At 39.2% G+C, this 19,012-nt stretch overlaps 1 protein-coding gene across 8 annotated transcripts in view; it reads left to right on the top strand.

The window, feature by feature from the left end:
• nbeab (neurobeachin b) overlaps positions 1–19,012 on the top strand; it is a 200,273-nt gene that overhangs the window by 102,970 nt on the left and 78,291 nt on the right. For all 8 annotated transcript variants that reach the window (XM_040037702.1, XM_040037703.1, XM_040037696.1 and 5 more), the window contains 3 exons: positions 3,442–3,506; positions 5,455–5,563; positions 9,167–9,333. In XM_040037702.1, coding sequence (XP_039893636.1) covers positions 3,442–3,506; positions 5,455–5,563; positions 9,167–9,333 — 341 coding nt within the window. The remainder of the gene's footprint in view (positions 1–3,441; positions 3,507–5,454; positions 5,564–9,166; positions 9,334–19,012) is intronic.

Below are 19,012 nucleotides of genomic sequence, written 5' to 3'. Positions count from 1 at the left end.
ATGTAGCAGTTAGAACAGGAGACATTTAACATACCTTCTGTCAGCCCATCAGTCTTGCGTCGGGAGCCCATAAGGAAGCCATTACTTGGTGCCTCTGTGGATCCAGACTGCTGGGCCAAAGTCTTGAGGAGGTGGATTGCCACGAAGTGTGCTCCATGGTATCCATAGTCCAAAGGGCTCTTCGGCAGGGAGCTGTGCCTCTGTTATATGGAGGCCATTATTCAGGGGCTTTCCACCAAAAAATGTACGTAAATGGGGGAGCCAGTTTTGAGTTATTGTTGCTCTTTTGTTGGTTTTTGATGGGCTCCTTTTTGTGCTGCTTTTCTGTCTGTGGGAAGTTGCATTTTCCAGCTTTAGGATTTATTGCAGATGAGAGCATCAGCATGCTGTTAAGGGTCTGAGTCCACCCCCCATTACACAGATAGCATTACTGCAGCTCCAGAGGTTCCTGCCATTAGGGGCTCGCGGGCTGAAACCCAGGCTGAGATATCGATCAGACAGCAAGGCCTTGAAACTAGATTGTATGGTTTGGTGTCCTTCTAAAACTGTTCAGATAAAGATGAACAATTGCTCTTCATCCTTATAATACACTCTCTCTATGTATATACTCCACTTTTGTTACCAGCTGGTATAATTAACTGATGTAAAAATAGATAATTAGCAGTGTGTTCTTCATTACTTTTTTCAGGGAACCAAGCTCATATGTGCTGACCAGCTGTCAGAAGCAGCAGAGACAATCCTTAATCTGATTAATAACTGCAGTGCAAAGAGCTCATAATTAATGTCTTTGGTAGCACATATTGAATCTCAGCTGATTTTAGAAAGCACAGCGAGTCTTGTCAGATGCAGGGTGAGCTTTCATCACAATAAAATGCCATCTTTGACATGCCCCCTCACATACTTTAACATTAATGTTTTAAGACAGCAAGGAGGGCACTTAGATGACCTTTAGTCCCTCTCTGTTTTGTGACCTGTCACTTTTATGAATAAATTAGTGCTAATGATCTGCCTTTTCTTATTTATGCATACTAATCACAGCAATCATTATGTTGCTGGCCATGGCTGCAGACACTATGTGTCTCTCCTCAGTCTGGGCAGCTGAATGAAAGGGTCAAGCAGCTCTGTTTCTTGTAACAGCTTAAACATACAGGGGGGGGTCTAGAGTGGAGCCACAGAGATTTAGTGATGGAAGGCCTCCAGATGTGGAGAGTACAACTGAGCAAAGCAGAGTAGATAAAAGCAAAGGCTCCCGCATACTGACAGGTTGGATTGAAACACCACAAATACTTAGTGCCCTGCTGAATTTCAGGAAGATGAAAGTGGGAAGAGAGAGATGCCTCTCAAGGCCATCAAGCTGTTCACTGGGACAGGAGTTGTGGGATTTTAGGTGGTAGGATTTTCAAAGATACAATGGAGAATTCCAGTATTTCCCCAAGTGAGCATCAAACACTTCTTAGTATCGTTTGTGTTTCAACAAACTCACCTGCTCTTTAGTATTATGGCACTTTTTAGCCACTTGTAGCAAAGTATACAGTAGACTACTATTGTCATCGTTTTTTTCCAACTGAAGCATTTTTCCCCCAAATAGCTAAATGAAGTTTATATCATATCAAATACAGTGTAAATGAGTTTTAGTGTGTGGAAACTAAACTCAGCTATAAGCAAGTCACTATAGGACTTTAGTTCTGCTCGGATATTACTAAGAGAATAGTAATCCTGGATATGCCTGCTTGATATGTAATTATGAGCTAATAATAATGAGAAAAAAATTTGTCAAGCTTTTTTTATTTTTTAATTGTAACCAGACATGTCCAAAAGGCCAAACTATTGGTGCATCTTTAAAATTTCGTTTTTCTTGGCGAAACTACTAAACAAACTTTACATAGCCAGAGGTGCTGCACTGTGGTCATGGTCTGCATTTACATCAAGAATTACATCTCTTTTTAAGGAGCTGCACGTCGAGCCTAATTTCCTTCAAATGGGCTGCAGAGGATTTTTTAAATCTCTGCAATCAAAGGCAGCCTCCTCTGGGAGTTGTGCACTCCAGCTAAAAAAAAAAAGAAAAAGAAAAAGAAAAAAGAGAGTCTCTGAAGTGCTATCTCAGCTGTCAACAAGCATACCTCAGACAAGATAGCATATTTGACTAGTTCATGCTTTACCTCCTCTGACCTGCTGCCACTTTCCCGGTGTTGCCCAAGTGTCACATCTGCCTTGATTTCCGTATTTATTTTTGTCACGTGAGCATGGTGCGAGTGGAACCTTGGAAGTCTGGCTGTACATGATCCCTTTCCAAATCAACAACAGCCTATTCCAGGCAGATACTGTAGCACAGGAAAGGGGTCAGGGGGAACATTTGGAGACCAGATGCTCAGCAGTTTGTCAGCACCATCTCCCTGACTTAACGCATCGTAGGGTCAGACTGTGCACTCGTGCGCGAACCAGTATGTGTCAGTCACAACAACTATGTACAAAAACACGTACCCATACATAATAATGTCAATGTCAGTTATTTTAGTACTATACTAAACAAATGCTGTTTATCTTATCCAGACACTCACAGGGAACAAGCAGTGTGTACCTCTTTTCTGCATGTAGATTATATACCACCATATAGTCTTTCAGTTGGGAATAGCAGTTATATTTAATGCTTTTTCAGTAAAAAATGTTCAAAGGTTCCTTTATATATGTGAATAGCCTTAAGTTATATGTACATTATTTGCCCTTAGAACTAAAACCCTTTCTCCTTTCATTTTTCTTCTGTTTCCCCTTTTTCTTTGAACTGTGGCCTTCTCTATTTTCTCTTCCATTTGCACCTCAGTAAGGTTACAGGAGAGCTGAATTTCCCACAGTGAAAGGCGCGCGCTCAAACTGCTTTTTAATCATTTCCAGAGCATGTTGTGAGACAGCAAGTGCTGGCACTCTGGCCCAGGACTCGGATTCCTTCCAGGCACTCACTGCAGGGCTCAGTGAGCCCGCTCAGTAATCTGTCACTGTAAGGGACGGAGGAAATGGCTGTATTTAAGCGAGAGGATACAGTTTCATCCCACAATTACATCTCTCCTGTGTTTACAGATCTTTTCACAGAGGAAGAAAGGATGGTCTTACATGTGGTGCAGAATTTCAGCTTTTTATAGCTATCACTTTATTTTTTTTCCTCAAAGGATATATCAACGAAATGCTTTTTTTACGTACTTGAATTACAAGCTATGAAACTGTATCTAAATTGCAGTTTCAAATATAAAATTTTCATGACGAAATGTGATTCTTGTCACTCTTTTCCGAATGATCTTGTTGCATATTGGATGCAAAGTCTGTTTTAACTTTTGATGTGCTTTGCAAAGATTTCTGATGTGTTCTTTGTATTATTCTGTTAGCTTTATGGTAATTTAGATGCACGGGCAGTCCTTGTGTGAGTAATAAATATTTTTTCTTTCTCTTCAGGAGTGGCAGAACTCGATTCAAAAGAATGCTGGACTGGCATTCATTGAGCTAATTAATGAAGGGAGGTAAAGTATCAGTTTATTAATATACATAAGATTAAACAACAAGGCCAGACACTGAGTTACTAATCCCCCTGTTTTTTACTAGATTGCCCATAAACCTCTTGCTCCTCTTGGCTGCTCTGTTGGAGGTAAAAGTAAATAAGATTGTTGTGAGAGGATAACATAAGAGTCTCGGGTCCTCCTCTTGTATTTTGTCCCTCTGTCTTTTTTGCTGTGTTTTTCTTGATTCCTCCCTCTTCCTCCCTGGGTGTGGCCAGACTGTGTTTTCTGTCGAGCAGATCAGGGGCGGCTCAGCCTCCTTGCCCATCTGCTGACCCATCTGGCCAGGCCTCCTCGATGCCCAGGTTCAAGCCTGAGCCCAGCCAGGCTTCTGAGTCCCCCGCTGGCTCGGGAACAAAGAGCTTCAGTCAGTAGGGCCACACGGCGCTGTCCAGGGTGCTGCTGACAGACACATAATGTTCCAGTTTTACTCAAATCTCTGTGCACCTATTCTGCTTAACTAGACAGACGTATATGTAGCTGTAGTCTGGTAAATCTGTTTGCCTTACAAGGCGTGGCTGACATAGAGATTGTATTTGTTGTATGTGCAACAGAACATTCAGCTATGTTTCATAATGCAGCCGTTTGAATTCCAAGCCATTAACAGGCAGGCTAACAATGCTCTGATTAGGTGGATATTTTATTTAAGCTTATTCCACAATCAGATCCGACATCCACTTTAGAGGCCATTTATCCTCCCCTCGTGAAAACAAAGAGAGCATTCATTAAGTTATTGCTGCTTCTAGCACCATACATTATCATATTAAATAGCTATTGAGAAAGAAAGGTGTGTTACTACTTTTATAACTGTTTCATGAGTTGTATGTCAATGAATGCCAACATGAGATGAGAGAGGCGCCTCTGCTAAAGGCACTGTCAGGAGGTGCAATCCACACATGGAAGCAGTCAAAGGACCAAGACAAATAAAAAAACAACCTTTTAACTTTAATGCTGTTGAAATGACTGATGATAAGACATTTGTTGTAGCGAAAGAAAGTAGAAATGTTAATGATAATCAGGCCCCCCTCTTGACATAATGAAATTTTAGTTGCATTTGTTGTAGCAGCTAAGCACCCTCACTCCGTCATGGCGCGAATGGTGATTGATTAGTGTTTTCTATGCATGAAATAATACCACAAAAAGTCTGGTGGAGCGCGTAAATGTCTTTTTTCCATCTCCAAATATCACTTGTCAACTTGCTTTCTCATCTATTCTTGGTTTCGAAACAAAGCTTGGCGTTGTCAGCCTCTGTCTTTGAACAGTGAACTTCTGTCTATTAACGAGTGCTTGTCAACAACTAAAGAGGCGAGAGCAGCTGATGAATGCAGCCTTGGGATTACTGCCTCTCCTTGGGATGGGAGGGAAAATTACAATCTGTATCAAGCACTGAAGAGGAACAAGGGGTGTTTTAATTAAAACAAAGCTGGCCTAATGGTGTGTAAAATGGCATGTAATCTACACACAATATCCAGGGTGTTTTCACTTATTAAAGATACTGGAACCTATGTGTGAATGTGGGTGGAGACCACGGAGTGTCTAGACTCAGCCATGTGAGAAGCTTTCCACCGCCAGGCTTGTCAGCAATACAGTTTCTGGGTTGATGTTCTGGTCAGTGGGAAGGGATGCTCAGTCAATCAGGAGTGTGGCAGACAGGCTCCAGTGCTCTAATGACACTCTATTCCCTCCTTAATGCTACAGAGGGGTCTGTCACTGACCTGCAGCCTTGCAACATAACTCAGACAAATGATTCTGTTTACCAGTCTCCTCTCTCACTAAGCAGAATGTTACACAGTCCTGACAAGCTAAATTTACCTTTACACTGTGCTTTCCTTTGGAGTGTCTTTGAAATGCATAGTAATTTTAAAAATCCTGATGTTTTCTCCTGTTTTTAAATTTCTTTGCAATATTAAAGGTTGCTCTGCCATGCCATGAAGGACCACATAGTCCGGGTTGCCAACGAGGCTGAATTCATCCTCAACAGACAGCGAGCAGAGGACGTGCACAAACATGCAGAGTTTGAGGTATAAACTATGCTTCTGAAAGCATTAAAGGCCTGCCCAGAGTTGCACAGCTTACTGAATCAACAGTAAATACACTATTTCAATATTTCAATTGACCAAATTTCAGTTTTACCATCTGCTGTGAATAGATTTTGACAATCTGCTAATGAGCTCTAAACAAATCCTATTAGTATAAAACAGGCATTCAACTTTATATGCTCAGTAATCGTGTCCCTCTGTGTCCTCACGAGGATTAAATCCTCGCTCTTACAACTCATATAAATTTAATTATTGGTGGCAAAGGGATCCCGGCAATATTAATTTAGGATTTTGATATGAGCTTTTGCCAACTAACTCGGGGGATAAAATCCCTTTGTCTGTATTTAGCCTACACCCATCAAACCATCATTTGAGATATGAAAGGAAACGCTAGGGTTTAAGTGGCATAATAAAAGAAGTGCACACTGGAGTAATAAGACCTTATAAAAACACTAATCACTAATAAATGTTATGAAAGTAAGTAGTATTTTTTCAAATACAACAAATTATTATTTGAAGGTTTATAATTACAATAAATTAGACTCACTGGCCATTTGTTAAGTACACCTGTTCAACTGCTCATTGATTCAAATCAGCCAATCACATGGCAGCAACTCAATGAAATTATAAATGCATAATCAAGAGAACCTTCTGAAGTTCAAAGTGAACATCAGACTGTGGAAAAAAGCAAGTGATTTTGCACAAATGGCGGGATTGTTAGTGACAACAATAACTAAAATAACCACTCCTTATAGCCAAGGTACGCGGAAGAGCATCTCTGAATGCACAACACACTGAACTTTAAAACAGAAGAAGACCACACTGGTACAGAAGTACATGAAAATGAGGATACAGTTTGTGCAGATTTGCCAAAATTGGACAACTTAAGGTTGGGAAAATATTGCCTGGTCTGATGAGTCTCAATTTTTGCTGCCACATTTAAATGGTAGGGCCTCAATTACACATCAATCTATCCTGCCTGTGCGAATGGTTCAGGCTGCGTGTGATGTCATGGTGTGGCAAAAGTTTCTTGGACCCCTTAGTTCCAACTAAACATTGCTTAAATACCACTACCTGACTATATGCTTGCTGTAAATGTCTGTTTGTTTTATGACCATGACAATGAGTTCACTGCTCATTGTCATGGTAGCTTACCTTTGGAATGTGGCGGGAAGGGAGATTTTAATCATGGATGTGCAGTGGAAAAAATCTGCTGCAACTGTGTAATGCTACATGTCAATATGGCTTTAAGTAAGTAAGTAAAGTTTATTTATTAAGCGCTTTTCATAGACAGGTAGTCACAAAGCGCTGCACACAGAGATTAAAATAAACAGTACGATAAATAGCAAAATGCACAATATACACAATATAGAGTTTAAATGTAAATTAAAAATATAAAAATGTAAAAAGCATTGGTCAACAGAAAGCTTGTTTAAACAGTAAAGTTTTTAACTGTTTTTTAAAGGATTCCACAGAGTCAACCAAACGTTGTCTCTGAGGAGTGTTTCCAACATCGTGTTGAATGTTTGCCACAAAGAATTAAAGCATTTCATAAAGCGAAAGCAAGTACTAGAAAGTTGCAAGTTGTGTAGTGGTTTACACATTCATTTAAAAAGCAAAAACATCTCCTGTTTTATCCCAGGAGGAGACACAGATCCCTTTGGGGTTTCTTATGGAAGGTTATCCAGTGTAAATATCTACCATATCAAACATGCAGAGCTAACTGCTGTTGTGAAAGAGTGAGCAGCTTTGATTTATGAATTATTTTTGCATTGTGTTGACATCATAGCTGAGAGAGGTGAGAAATGATAACCATTGAACTCAGATATCATCAGAATGCACAATATTCTCCGTGCTATATTACCCCGAACTAGACAACAAAAGTGGATGGATGGTTTGGTAGATATTACAAATCTGATTAATACACTTGTTTAATTTGGTATCATAATAAAAGTTTAATTCCTCATTAGTGAGGGTTTCAAATATTGTTGGGCTATCTTGGCGATACCCACAGGGTTGGGGTCGCAGTAATGGTGAGATAGACTAGAGTAGAAAACAAAACTGAGATTTAAATAGGACATAAACCGTAGTTTTCAGGTTTTTGGTCTTCTGATTTTAAATTGTAACACCACCTGCTTACTTTAAAACAAAAATATTTAAAACAGCAACATTACAACTTTATAATAGCCAAAAATACACTGTACTGCATTTTTTAAACTATTCACAAAGTTTTATAATCATGCGATTATCGCAACAACAGTTGTTATGAAGTATTACCAGTCTGACTGTTCAACATCAAAATGTGTGTTTGCTATCGAACAAAACCACACACACACACTTCCGCCAGCTCTGTTAACAGCTTGTACATATGAGTAGTGATGAGTTTCTTATCTGGGAGAAGCAGCCATCCTCAAACAGCTGCTTGATATACAGTTCTTGAGGATCCTTGACCCGCTAGATAAACTGGAAGAGACGGTTAGATATGCAATGTCAGGAGAAGGGGGAAGTGTACCTGGCCCCATCCGTTCTGTCTGCCAACTCCAGACAGCCTACACTTTTCATCTAGGCCTGACATTACTTTATTACCCACTCTTCAAGATTGAAGATTCAGGACGCAGATAAGACAGTTTTACAATTAAGTTGGTGTCAGGAAGAAGCGTCATATGCTTTAAGTGATAAATAATGTTTGATATTTGTCACGGCGTCACGTTGTAATGTGAGGTGACGGGCGGAGATTGAGTTATCCGCTTTATGAGGTATATGTTGAAGTATAATATCTGACAGAATTCAAATTTTAAAGCAGGAAATTCAATTAACTTCCAGCTTCTGTTAGCAAATTAGATTGCGAATATTAGCAAGAGTTCCCCTCAGGGTGGCCTAGTGAGACAGAGTCGCATGTGCTCCTCTAGTTTACATTTAGCTACCTGGTGCGCTTCTGTTGCGCTGACTTCAGGAAAAAGGTTTACAAGTAAAGCTGCAAATTTTACACATTGTATTTTATTTAAACATTCTGACAAGTAGATTTTTTTTTTTATATATTTATGATTTGAATTATATAAAACAATATGTTCTTACACATTCTTACAGTTTGTTTTAGAAGATAACTGCAAATCTTCACATTTTAACCCATTGCTATATCAGCGGACAGCATAAACATTTTATTGATATAATGGCATTGTAGCTTTGTAAACCCTGACAGGCTATATTCTTCTCCCCTAATAGCGCCATCCAAAGCTACCTAACAGGAAGCCTCATCTGTCCACAGTTAGGCAATGGACTGCCTTCATGTGCTTGCAGTGATTTAGTGCCCTCCTCCAAGGGAGTAGAAATATATCTCTCAGCTGTCCACTAATATCTTTATGCACTCAAGTGTGTTGAATGAAGCTATAACATTCTTCAGAGTGACAAATGCTCCATTAGAGTGTATATATTATTCCGACTTTATTCAAGTAAGACATTCTCAAATGCTATTAGAACAATGTCCAGCATTAAATTTGATGGTAGATACTGTACCTAAATATATAAATACAGAATGAGATTAACACATTTTGTTTCTTTCTTCTCTTTTCTTAAATCTGAAATTAGTCAAACTGTGCTCAGTATGCTGCTGACAGAAAAGAGGAAGAGAAGATGTGTGACCACCTGATTTGCGCCGCTAAGCACAGAGACCATGTAACAGCCAACCAGTTAAAGCAGAAAATCGTCAACATCCTCACCAACAAGCACGGTGCCTGGGGCACGCTGGCCCAGAGGTAGGTCCCCACACTTGAACAAGTTTAACTGCAGACCTACATGGGTGGTGTTAAGACTTCAAGATAAACTATAGCCACTCAATGTTAGGTACAACCTACAGGACAAAAGTTACCTGTTCACAGTACTCTGCAGTCAGAGGATAGGGCCACCAGTTAATGTCATTTTCCCAGGATCCGATAGGGTCAGCAATCAGGTCAGCAAATGCAATTACAGTGCCGAGTGGCTTAATCCTCTGGGGACAGCTGATTGGCCAGTCATCTAACATACCGGGGTGGAAGACGGGGGTTGGGGTGTTTCTGCAGCATTGTCCAGGCATTCATTGACCCTCTCAGTAACACAGCCCAGCACCTGGTGGTAGTTGCAGCCTTCCCCATGGGCCCTGTTAAAACAACCACCAGCTCTCCCACTCTGCTGCTTACTTTTCACTATCATCCACATGGTCCCATGGATGCAGGGCTGGTTAGAAGCATTGACAGCTAGTTATTTTAGACAAACAAAGGAGTCACAGCAAGCTGTTTTGTTTTCTTCTGGGCTTATGGCTGGGAATTACAGATATGACAAAAAGCATGCAGTTTTTTTATAATAGCAGAACTATGAACAATGACTTGGTGCAGGGAAAGCCTCAGGCAGTTTGAGTTAAATATCCACATCACATTATACAGGCTAGTTGTAGAAATGCACAGTAGTAGTAAATTTGTTCACATAAAATTAATTCAAGAGCAGCCAGTTGAGAGAAAGTCTGCCACTTTATACACAAACCGCAACTGCTTATTTGCCAAATTTCTGCGTCTTTGCTGAAACAGTAGCTTTAAGTTTGTTATTACGTTTTAACGATACAGTGCAGATGTTCGACTGGGTTTGCTGAGCATGAATTTGTTTCAGATCTTAAACCAGGTTTCCTCATAATATGAAAAAATGTTGTACTAATTTTTATAGCTTTATTTTATGTTTTTAATGTTTCGAGCATTTTCCATCAAAATCAGTAGATGTTCTAAGCAGCTAAATTTGTTCTTTATCCTTCTACTCACGGAACATTGTGTGCAGTAGCCAGTCTAATTTTATCAAATGCATGTATATTGACATCACATGCTGCAATTTCCTGTTGACACTTGGATTTGTTAGAGGAAATAATGTATTGCAATTGCTTCCAGAACAATGGCAGAAAAACTGACCTTATTCAAACACTGTGTTTAATATTATGTTAATATTTTGACCGTGACTGTGAGGATCTCAGGGTCCAAGTACAGATTTTCTTAAAACTGACTGAACCTTAACTACCCATGGAAATCTATTGGACTGAATTCTGGGCTCTTGTTCAAATATTTATGGAGCTTCTCTCAGAGGCATAGCATTTGCATTGAAACAAAAGGTTATTGAGCGTGGGTGCATTGTAAATGATACCGCAAAACTTCCAACAAATTCAAATTTAATGGTAACCTGCTGGTGAAGAAAAATGATGCAATATGCTCACAAGCTCAAGGCAGTGTTGCAGTTCAGCAGCTCAGTCTTATTCAGTGCTACATTAACTTTCCCATTTATGCTTCTCTTGTAAAATATAAAGCCCTCAAGCATTTTGAGGTGGCTGTCTGTTATGTGTGTGTGTGTGTGAGAGAGAGAGAGAGAGGGAGGGAGTGAACCTTTAGTTAGTAATGTTTGTTTTTACCGTCTTGCACAGAAATTGCTTTGCCTTTAACTCCTAAGTTCTGCCTGGGGACATGCCAAGGGATATTTATCATTAGTGTAGGATATATTATAAACAAAATTATTCATAGGAAGGCAGTAGTCAGACTACTGACACTTTTTTTTGTTTAGTGTTTTTTTATTTATTTTTTTTAAACTGCATGTTTGCAGCTTTGCTCATTAGATGCCCAAGTATTAGATTTCTCTGTTTTTGAATTCCTGGTATCTGCAGCCAGTTGATTTTAAGTTGTTGTTCACATTAGAGCAAACAGTTTTAGGAAATTGTGTTGTAGCACATACAGCAAGAGCGGTAAATAAGGAAATGATCTGTACACGGCTTTAAAACAGCTGCTCTACAGTCATATGATCTGCCTGAAAAATACGCAGATCAGACCCTATGGTGGCCCGTTGGATCCATACTATATGCTTGCTTGATGATGAATGTCCCTCTGTATGGAGTCGGCATAGAAAAATCAATAGTCCTCAAATTGAAACAGTATAGGGTTGTATTGATCCGCTGTGCTAAATCAAAATGAGGAGGCTTTGATACATCTCTCCAAGACAGCTCCCTGTGCAGTAATGACACCCTATCAATTTTAGCTTTACACTGATAAATCAAGTTGAAAATTGGATGTCAGAGTTTTTTCCAGGGAGAGAGTGATTTTCCCTGCCCTCTGGTCCCCTCTGCTGTTGACCTCTGAACCCTGCCAGTGGATTATAAAGTTCAGGCTCGTCTAAAGTGAAAGTAGATGTCAAGGCGATGCTGATGAATTCATTGAAGACTAATGTCCAGCACTTTGGCAGCACGGGACTACCGTACTGTGACAGCACAATAAATTCTCTCTACAAAGTTAAACTGCAACTTTATTTTATGCAACAAAAGTCTTTTTGAATACACCGTTAGAGTAAAAAAGGCAGCTTAATGGTGTATTTGTTCATTTTCTTTTTTTCTTTTTATATGTGTTATTGTTTTATATTTTGTTATATATTTAAAGGTCTAATTGTAATATTGCATTACATTAACACACACGCATACCTTTAAACACTTGAAAATTCTTTGGATTTCATGCACTGATACTAACTGCTTCGACACAGCCAACCTAACACAAATGTAAAAGGGAGCTGAAAGCATACAAGCTTCTCTTTGTTCCCATGCGGGCGTCTGAGTTCAGTAGCATCACTGACAGCTGACGGAGGAGCCTCTGCTGGCCTCCACAGCAGACCTTAACCTTACCTGACTAGTCTATTGATTGTCAACATTTCTTCTGTATAATTACTTTTTTGTAGCAGAGGAGCAAAAGGAAAATGGCGGCATATATTGATCTGTTTCGAGGCAGTGAAACAGCCGTTTCCCTTGACTAACAGTGAGTTTCATCTCTGGCACGTGATGAATGGTAACAATCTGCCCGTGGATAATAACTTTGTGATGGAATGAACCTTTTTACTCACAATGTGCCCGCAGTATTTGGTCCTTTCTGAAAGGGGTTATCAATTCTAATAGAATTCTACTACCACAGTGGGGGTGTGAGCACCTTCAGAGATCCTTAAAGCCTTGCAAGGGTTGAAGTCTGATGATCCCTTTGGGGCAGAAAACAAAAGTCAAGGTCCCCAATTGAGCCTGACAGTAAAAACAAAATTTAATCTGGCAACATACTGGATATAATTCAAAGACACGTTTATACTTGACGTCCAGAGCAGCAAAACGTGCATGATCCTACATTCTTATGATTAATCTGAAGTACTCTGTTAAATATTGTAAAATCAAAAGGGGAATCTTAGAAGCTGCTATAAAATTAATTCACCTCTAAGGGCTTTTTTTTTCTGTTCACATGCACACTTTAGATGTTTATCTCCCATCCACTCTACCAAAGCAGTTTCTGCTCTTCCTTATTTTTTTAATCTACTATGTACATCAATAAAATGCAGCTCTATTTAAGACAGCCTCTAAGTGAGGGTGCATTTTATAATCTTCATTAATTTGATCTTATTGAAAACATGATGCTTCTTTGTTCTCGCTCGCTGTTATCCTCTCTTTTTCACATTCGTTCTTGACCTACACCAGGCTCTCTTCCCTTGGGGCCCTCTTAACCTTGTACGCTGTGCTAATTATCTCTGGAAAGAGGCCCATTCACGCAATCATCAATTTCAGTGGGCGTTGAAATTGAGCTGGGCATTGCTTGACTGTGCCACATTTCCAGTGAAAGATAGGTTCCGGAAAGCTGGCGATCCAGGGGAGCTCACCAACAGCACAATGTGGCTCCTCATCCCTCGTATGTCTGTCTTCATTATGCCAGATGACCTGGAGTTAATCTTGTTGCCGCTGTGTCCTTTTGTCTTTGTCCAATAACGTTCTTCAGTGTGTTTCCATTCTATCTCTTAATCAACAAAAGAAAAGTCATATCCAGTAACCCGAAGCATTTCGATCTCAGCTTCGTAACCTAAAGTCTGCGGCAGTCTTGAGAACAGCGATGAAAAGCTATGGTGAAATTAAAGAGATGAAAGTATTGTGTGCCATTTGCAGCCCTTTGTGATAATCGAATCATGATGTTGGCCAGACAGTCACTTAACACTTGGCATTCGAGAGACACATGATCAGACTTGGTGTGTTTTTATAGAGGAAATTACTCTGTATTTTTTTCCTTACTTTATAGTTTACTTTGAACGCAACGGGCTCATCACCATATGGTTGCCAGTCACAACTTTCATGCACAGGGTGCTTTTTTGTGTCTTTTTAGTTTTTTAATCTAACAGCAGTATGTTGGTGAATGCTGCATAAAAATCCCCAAAAAGAAGACGAATGTGCTGGTTGACAGAAGATGTTTTCACATTTTTTCGCTTTGGTTTGCAGCCTCTGCAGGCTGCCCGATGGTTTTCATGGCGTGTGAGGTCCCTGTCATTACAGTGCCACATGTCTGGTTGTCACTGTAATGTACACAAAGGATAGGTTTCAATAAATCAGTGTTAAATGGGCGAACGAGAACTGACTACTATGGCAGAAATTACTGGTTGAGCAGCTAGATAACAAGTGAACTATTTATTACTGTCTCCTTATTTTACTTTAGCTCAATTTTTACCTTAACTGAGACATTTCAAACATGTTCCTCGTGCACTTTTTAGTTCACACTTTTTAGATCACATAGTCAGAGCCTGTTAGGTCGGCAAACAGAAAAAGAAAAGACCGCTTGTCCTCAGAATTACACTAAAAACTGGCGTGTTTTCAGTGTCCGTGTGTGTGTGTGTGTGAGACAGAAACCAGTCGCTGCTCCTTTGAATAGAATTGTCGGTGATTACTGGCATTTATTATAATTACCCCCTACTCATGTCACCAATGGAAGCTTTTTAAAAGGAGTATAATGGTGTTTTATTGAATCAGCATGTCCCTGTCCTTCCTCCCGACTGCCTCACACAAATCCCCTCTGAGCATAAATAGAATAAAAAGAAAATCTTTAACCATGAGAAACTCATCTGTCTGCAATCGAGCGCTGTGCAAGTTTTATGAGCCATTCTGTTTTAAATGGCTTGAAAAACATGAAGTTAATTATTGCTTTTGACAACAGATCACTGTGGTCACTTATTTCTAAGGCATTATACATTTTATTACATTTACAGATGTGAAGTTACAGAGAAATAGGTGCATATTTCAGTTAGTGTTGAGGACTCTTAAGTAGCTGGCCTGTAACGTGTTAGGCCATTGCTCCAAAAAAGATGCATTGCATCTCAAAGGCTATAGATGGATGCTGACATTTTAGTTCTACAGTTGGATCCATAAATATTTGGACAGAGATAACTTTTTTCTAATTTTGGTTCTGCACGTTGTCACAATTGATTTTAAATGAAACAACTCAGATGCAGTTGAAGTGCAGACTTTTATTTTAGTGGGTTGAACAAAAAGATTGCCTAATATGTGAGGAACTAAAGCTTTCTCTTTTTAACACATTTCAGGTGCTGAAAAAGTAACATGACAAATTAAATAACTGAAAATAAAATGTTCATTTCTACTACTTAGTTGAAAACCCTTTGCTGGCATTGACAGCCGGAAGTCAAGGACGTCACCAGATGCTGGTGATTCTTCCTTTTTAATGCTCATCCAGGCCTTAACTGCAGCGACTTTCAGTTGTTGGTTTTTTGTGGGACTTTCTGTCCAAAGATTAGTCTTCAACAAATGAAATGCTCAGTTCGGTTAAGACCAGGTGATTGACTTTGACATTCAAGAATATTCCACTTCTTTGCTTTAATAAACTCCTTGGTTGCTTTGGCTGTTTTTTGGGTCATTGTCCATCTGTATTATGATACACCTTCCAATCAATTTGACTGCAACTGGCTGGATTTGAACAGACAGTATGTCTCTGAACACCTCAGAATTCAACTGGCTGCTTCTGTCCTGCGTCACATCATCAATAAACACTAGTGTCCCAGTGCCATTGGCAGCCATGCACACCCAAGCCATCACACTTCCTCCACTGTTTTTCAGATGATGTAGTAATCTTTCTTTTTTAGCAATGTCCAATCTAGTCTTTCTATTCTTGAGGCTTATGAGTGGCTTGCACCTTGCAGTGAACGTCTATATTTACTTTCATGCAGTCTTCTCTTTATGATAGACTTCAATATCAATACACTTACACCCTGGAGAGTTTTGTTCACATGGCTGGTTGTTGTGAAGGGGTTTCTCATCACCATGGAAGTGATTCTGCGATCATCCACCACTGTTGTCTTCTATGGACGTCCAGGCCTTTTTGCGTTGCTGAGTTCACCCGTCCTTTCTTTCTTTCTCAGGATGATTTTGCCGCTCCTAATATCGTAGCAATTTCTTTGATTTTTTTTTTTTTTCTGTTTTCACAGCTTAACCCTTTCATGCATGAATTATCAATTGGTATTTCTTTTTCTTAAGTATTTTTATTAATCTTTAGGCAGGAAAAAATATTTTTGAACTTTATTTTTTTTAAACGTACTTTTCAAAAAGTTTTTTCCATGTCCACTTAGGTGGACAACTGACTAACCAGGGGGTGGCAAGTATACCATCAACACTGACACAAATACAAGAAAACAGCCTTTGAATAGCTGTCCACTGTAGTGACCACTATACATGTGAGGGTTAAGGGTGGCTTATTTCACACACATGAGAGCTCCTTTAACTGCATATTGTCTGTTCACAACAAAATCTTCCAAATGCAAGCACCACACCTCAAATCAACTGAAGACCTGTTATCTGCTCAATTGACAATGACATAATGAAGGAATTGCCCACACCTGCCCATGAGTTACCTTTGAGTCGATTGTCCAATTATTTTTGGTCCCTTAAAAACAAGAGGGTGGTACATGTTAAAGAGCTGAGACGCCTAAACTCGTCATCCAGTTTAAATGTGGAAACCCTCAAATGAAAGCTGAGAGTCTACACATGTCCATGTCCGTTATATAACAGTAATTGGAATTACTGTAATTGTTTTAGTAAACAGATAAAAAAAAAACTTGGGGTTAATGTCCAAATATATATGGACCTAACTGTATATCCCTATATAGAATTTTGCAATTTAAGTGTGTGTGAAAATTCCCATTTGACGATTTTAAAGTTTCAGTTTTCATCAATTATCTACCTTATAAAGAACCTATAGATGCAAGTCATGAAAATATTGTTTGATTATTAAATAGCGGTAGAAACCACAAAGCAACTCAAAATATGACCCATTTAGTTAATCATTAATCATTAGTTGGTATTAATCTCTGGCTCTCATTCAGTTTTTTTTTTTTTTTTGTCCTTTTTTTGTCCTGTCTCCTCACCCCAACAGCAGACGACTGCCCCTACCAGAGCATAGTTCTGTTGAAGGTTTCTTCCTTTTAAAAGGGAGTTTTTCCTTCCCACTGTCGCCAAAGTGCTTGCTCATAGGGGGTCATATGATTGTTGGGTTTTTCTCTGTATGTATCATAGTAGGGTCTACCTTACAATATAAAGACCCTTGAGGCGACTTGGATTGGGTAAAATTGGGTTGAACAGAATCGAACTGAACTGAAGTTTTCCAATGTGTTGCCCAGAAGAATGACAATTTCCTAACACAGCATTTTGCCACATTGGTTTGTCAGTTTATGTACACTATCATTATTATTTCTTACGTTTTATAGATGTTTGTTATGTTTTCTAGATGACTTTCCTCTCCTTCTGCTTCTCCTTCTGTTTGCTTTTATGGCTCTCTGAATGTCTTTTTCTGTATTGCCAGTCAGTTTATGGTCGCTTTTCCCTTCATTCCTTTGATAAGCTTTACAACAATGAGTCATGAAGTAGTGATGCAAATTTGTGGCAAAATCCACTGACTGTGCCTGTCTGTTTTAATGCAAATACTAGTATTTGGTGTCAATTTGTCTGTAATTGCCAGAGGAAGTGATACATTATATTGCTGTATCAATGTTTTTGCCTTATTCCTGTAACTGTATTACAGGTAAATATTTGGATATTTGTATTTTTGGATAGCTCTTTTACGTTCGACAAACAAGTGTCTTCTGTTGTTAAATCTTGCTTCCATCAATTGCGTCTTATTAGCAAGGACAGACACTATGTTCTGCATAAGGGCCTTGGAAAGATTATCCACGCCTTTTGACATCTAGGTTGGATTATTGTAACTCACTTTACTTCGGTCTTAACTCTACTCTTCTCCATAGACTCCAAATTGTTCAGAATGCGGCTGCTCGTCTCCTTACTGGTAGTGGGCGGCGTGTCTCTATTACCCCTGTCCTTGCTGATCTGCATTGGCTTCCCATTAAGTATCGCTTTAAATTCAAAATCCTGCTGCTTACCTTCCGAATTATTAACAATATAGCGCCAAGCTACCTCATTGAGCTACTTAGATTATGCACCCCTACTAGAGCACTAAGATCATCTTCCCAGTCACTCTTGGTACTGCCGAGATCCCGGCTGAAGATTACAGGCGACCGAGCGTTTGCCTTGGCTGCACCCGATTTATGGAATAACCTCCCCATCGCTATACGCGAGTCTGATTCTATCCATTCCTTCAAATCGCGGTTAAAACCCCACTTATTTAGCCTCGCCTTTTCTACTAGTTAACGCTTGCTTGTTAGTTAGCTTAATGCTTATTCTTATCTTCGGCTTATTCTTAATTACTTTTAATCATTTAAAAAAAAATTTTTATCCTTTACACTTAGTTTTCTTTTATGCTTTTATATGCATTTCTTTTGCTTTTGTGTTTTTAATGCCATTCAACCTGCTAGCATGTTTTGGTACCTTGCCATAGCCCTCATCCTTCCCTGTTACTTCATCCTACTCTCTTGCATGTTAAGCACTTTGGTACACCACTGGTTTTTAAATGTGCTATATAAATAAAGTTTGTTGTTGTTGTTGTTGTTGTTTACAAAAATGTGTTACTTCTCAATGTGTTAATCCATCACTTACATAGTTTTATTACATTTAAGATGATTTTAATTGCCTGGCACAGTTTCACCTTTTTAATAAACACTGATACTATTTGCCAAATAATCAGAAATATTTCAGGAAACTATGGAGTTTTTGCTGTCCTTTTATAACCGCAACATAAAATAGATTTCACCCTCCAACCCAATGTAAGCCAAAATGTTTTGGAATGATATAATTTCCTAGAAACTGTTATTATTTTGAATTACGCCAGTTAGCTTTCTCTTTTCAACAACCTACGTTTCACGTATACTTAGGTGTTCATCTCATAGACCTCAACACTGGCTCCCTGAGGAAAGATGCCCTTTAAATACATATTTGAAAGAGCAGAGAATAGACAATAGTCCTGTTACAAATTTATCTTACTGCACTTAGCAAGTCTGAAAGCGACCATAAATAATGGTGTTCCCGTTTCCTGTAGGTTATCAGTGCTGGAAAATTAGCTTTTAAAATGCGGTTTGAAATCCATTTGGGTGATTGATGGGTGATGGGACTAATAAATTTTGCCAGTTTCTAGCGGGCCGGCTCACAGCAATTCTTTATGGTTGTCATGAAGCCAGACACATTTGATGTGTCAAATAAGA

Source organism: Simochromis diagramma, unplaced genomic scaffold (genome assembly GCF_900408965.1).
Source record: "Simochromis diagramma unplaced genomic scaffold, fSimDia1.1 OVJJ01000463.1, whole genome shotgun sequence".
Classification (NCBI taxonomy): domain Eukaryota; kingdom Metazoa; phylum Chordata; class Actinopteri; order Cichliformes; family Cichlidae; genus Simochromis; species Simochromis diagramma.
The sequence above is the reverse complement of the archived record's forward strand: the minus strand, read 5'-3'. Positions and strand labels throughout refer to the sequence as shown.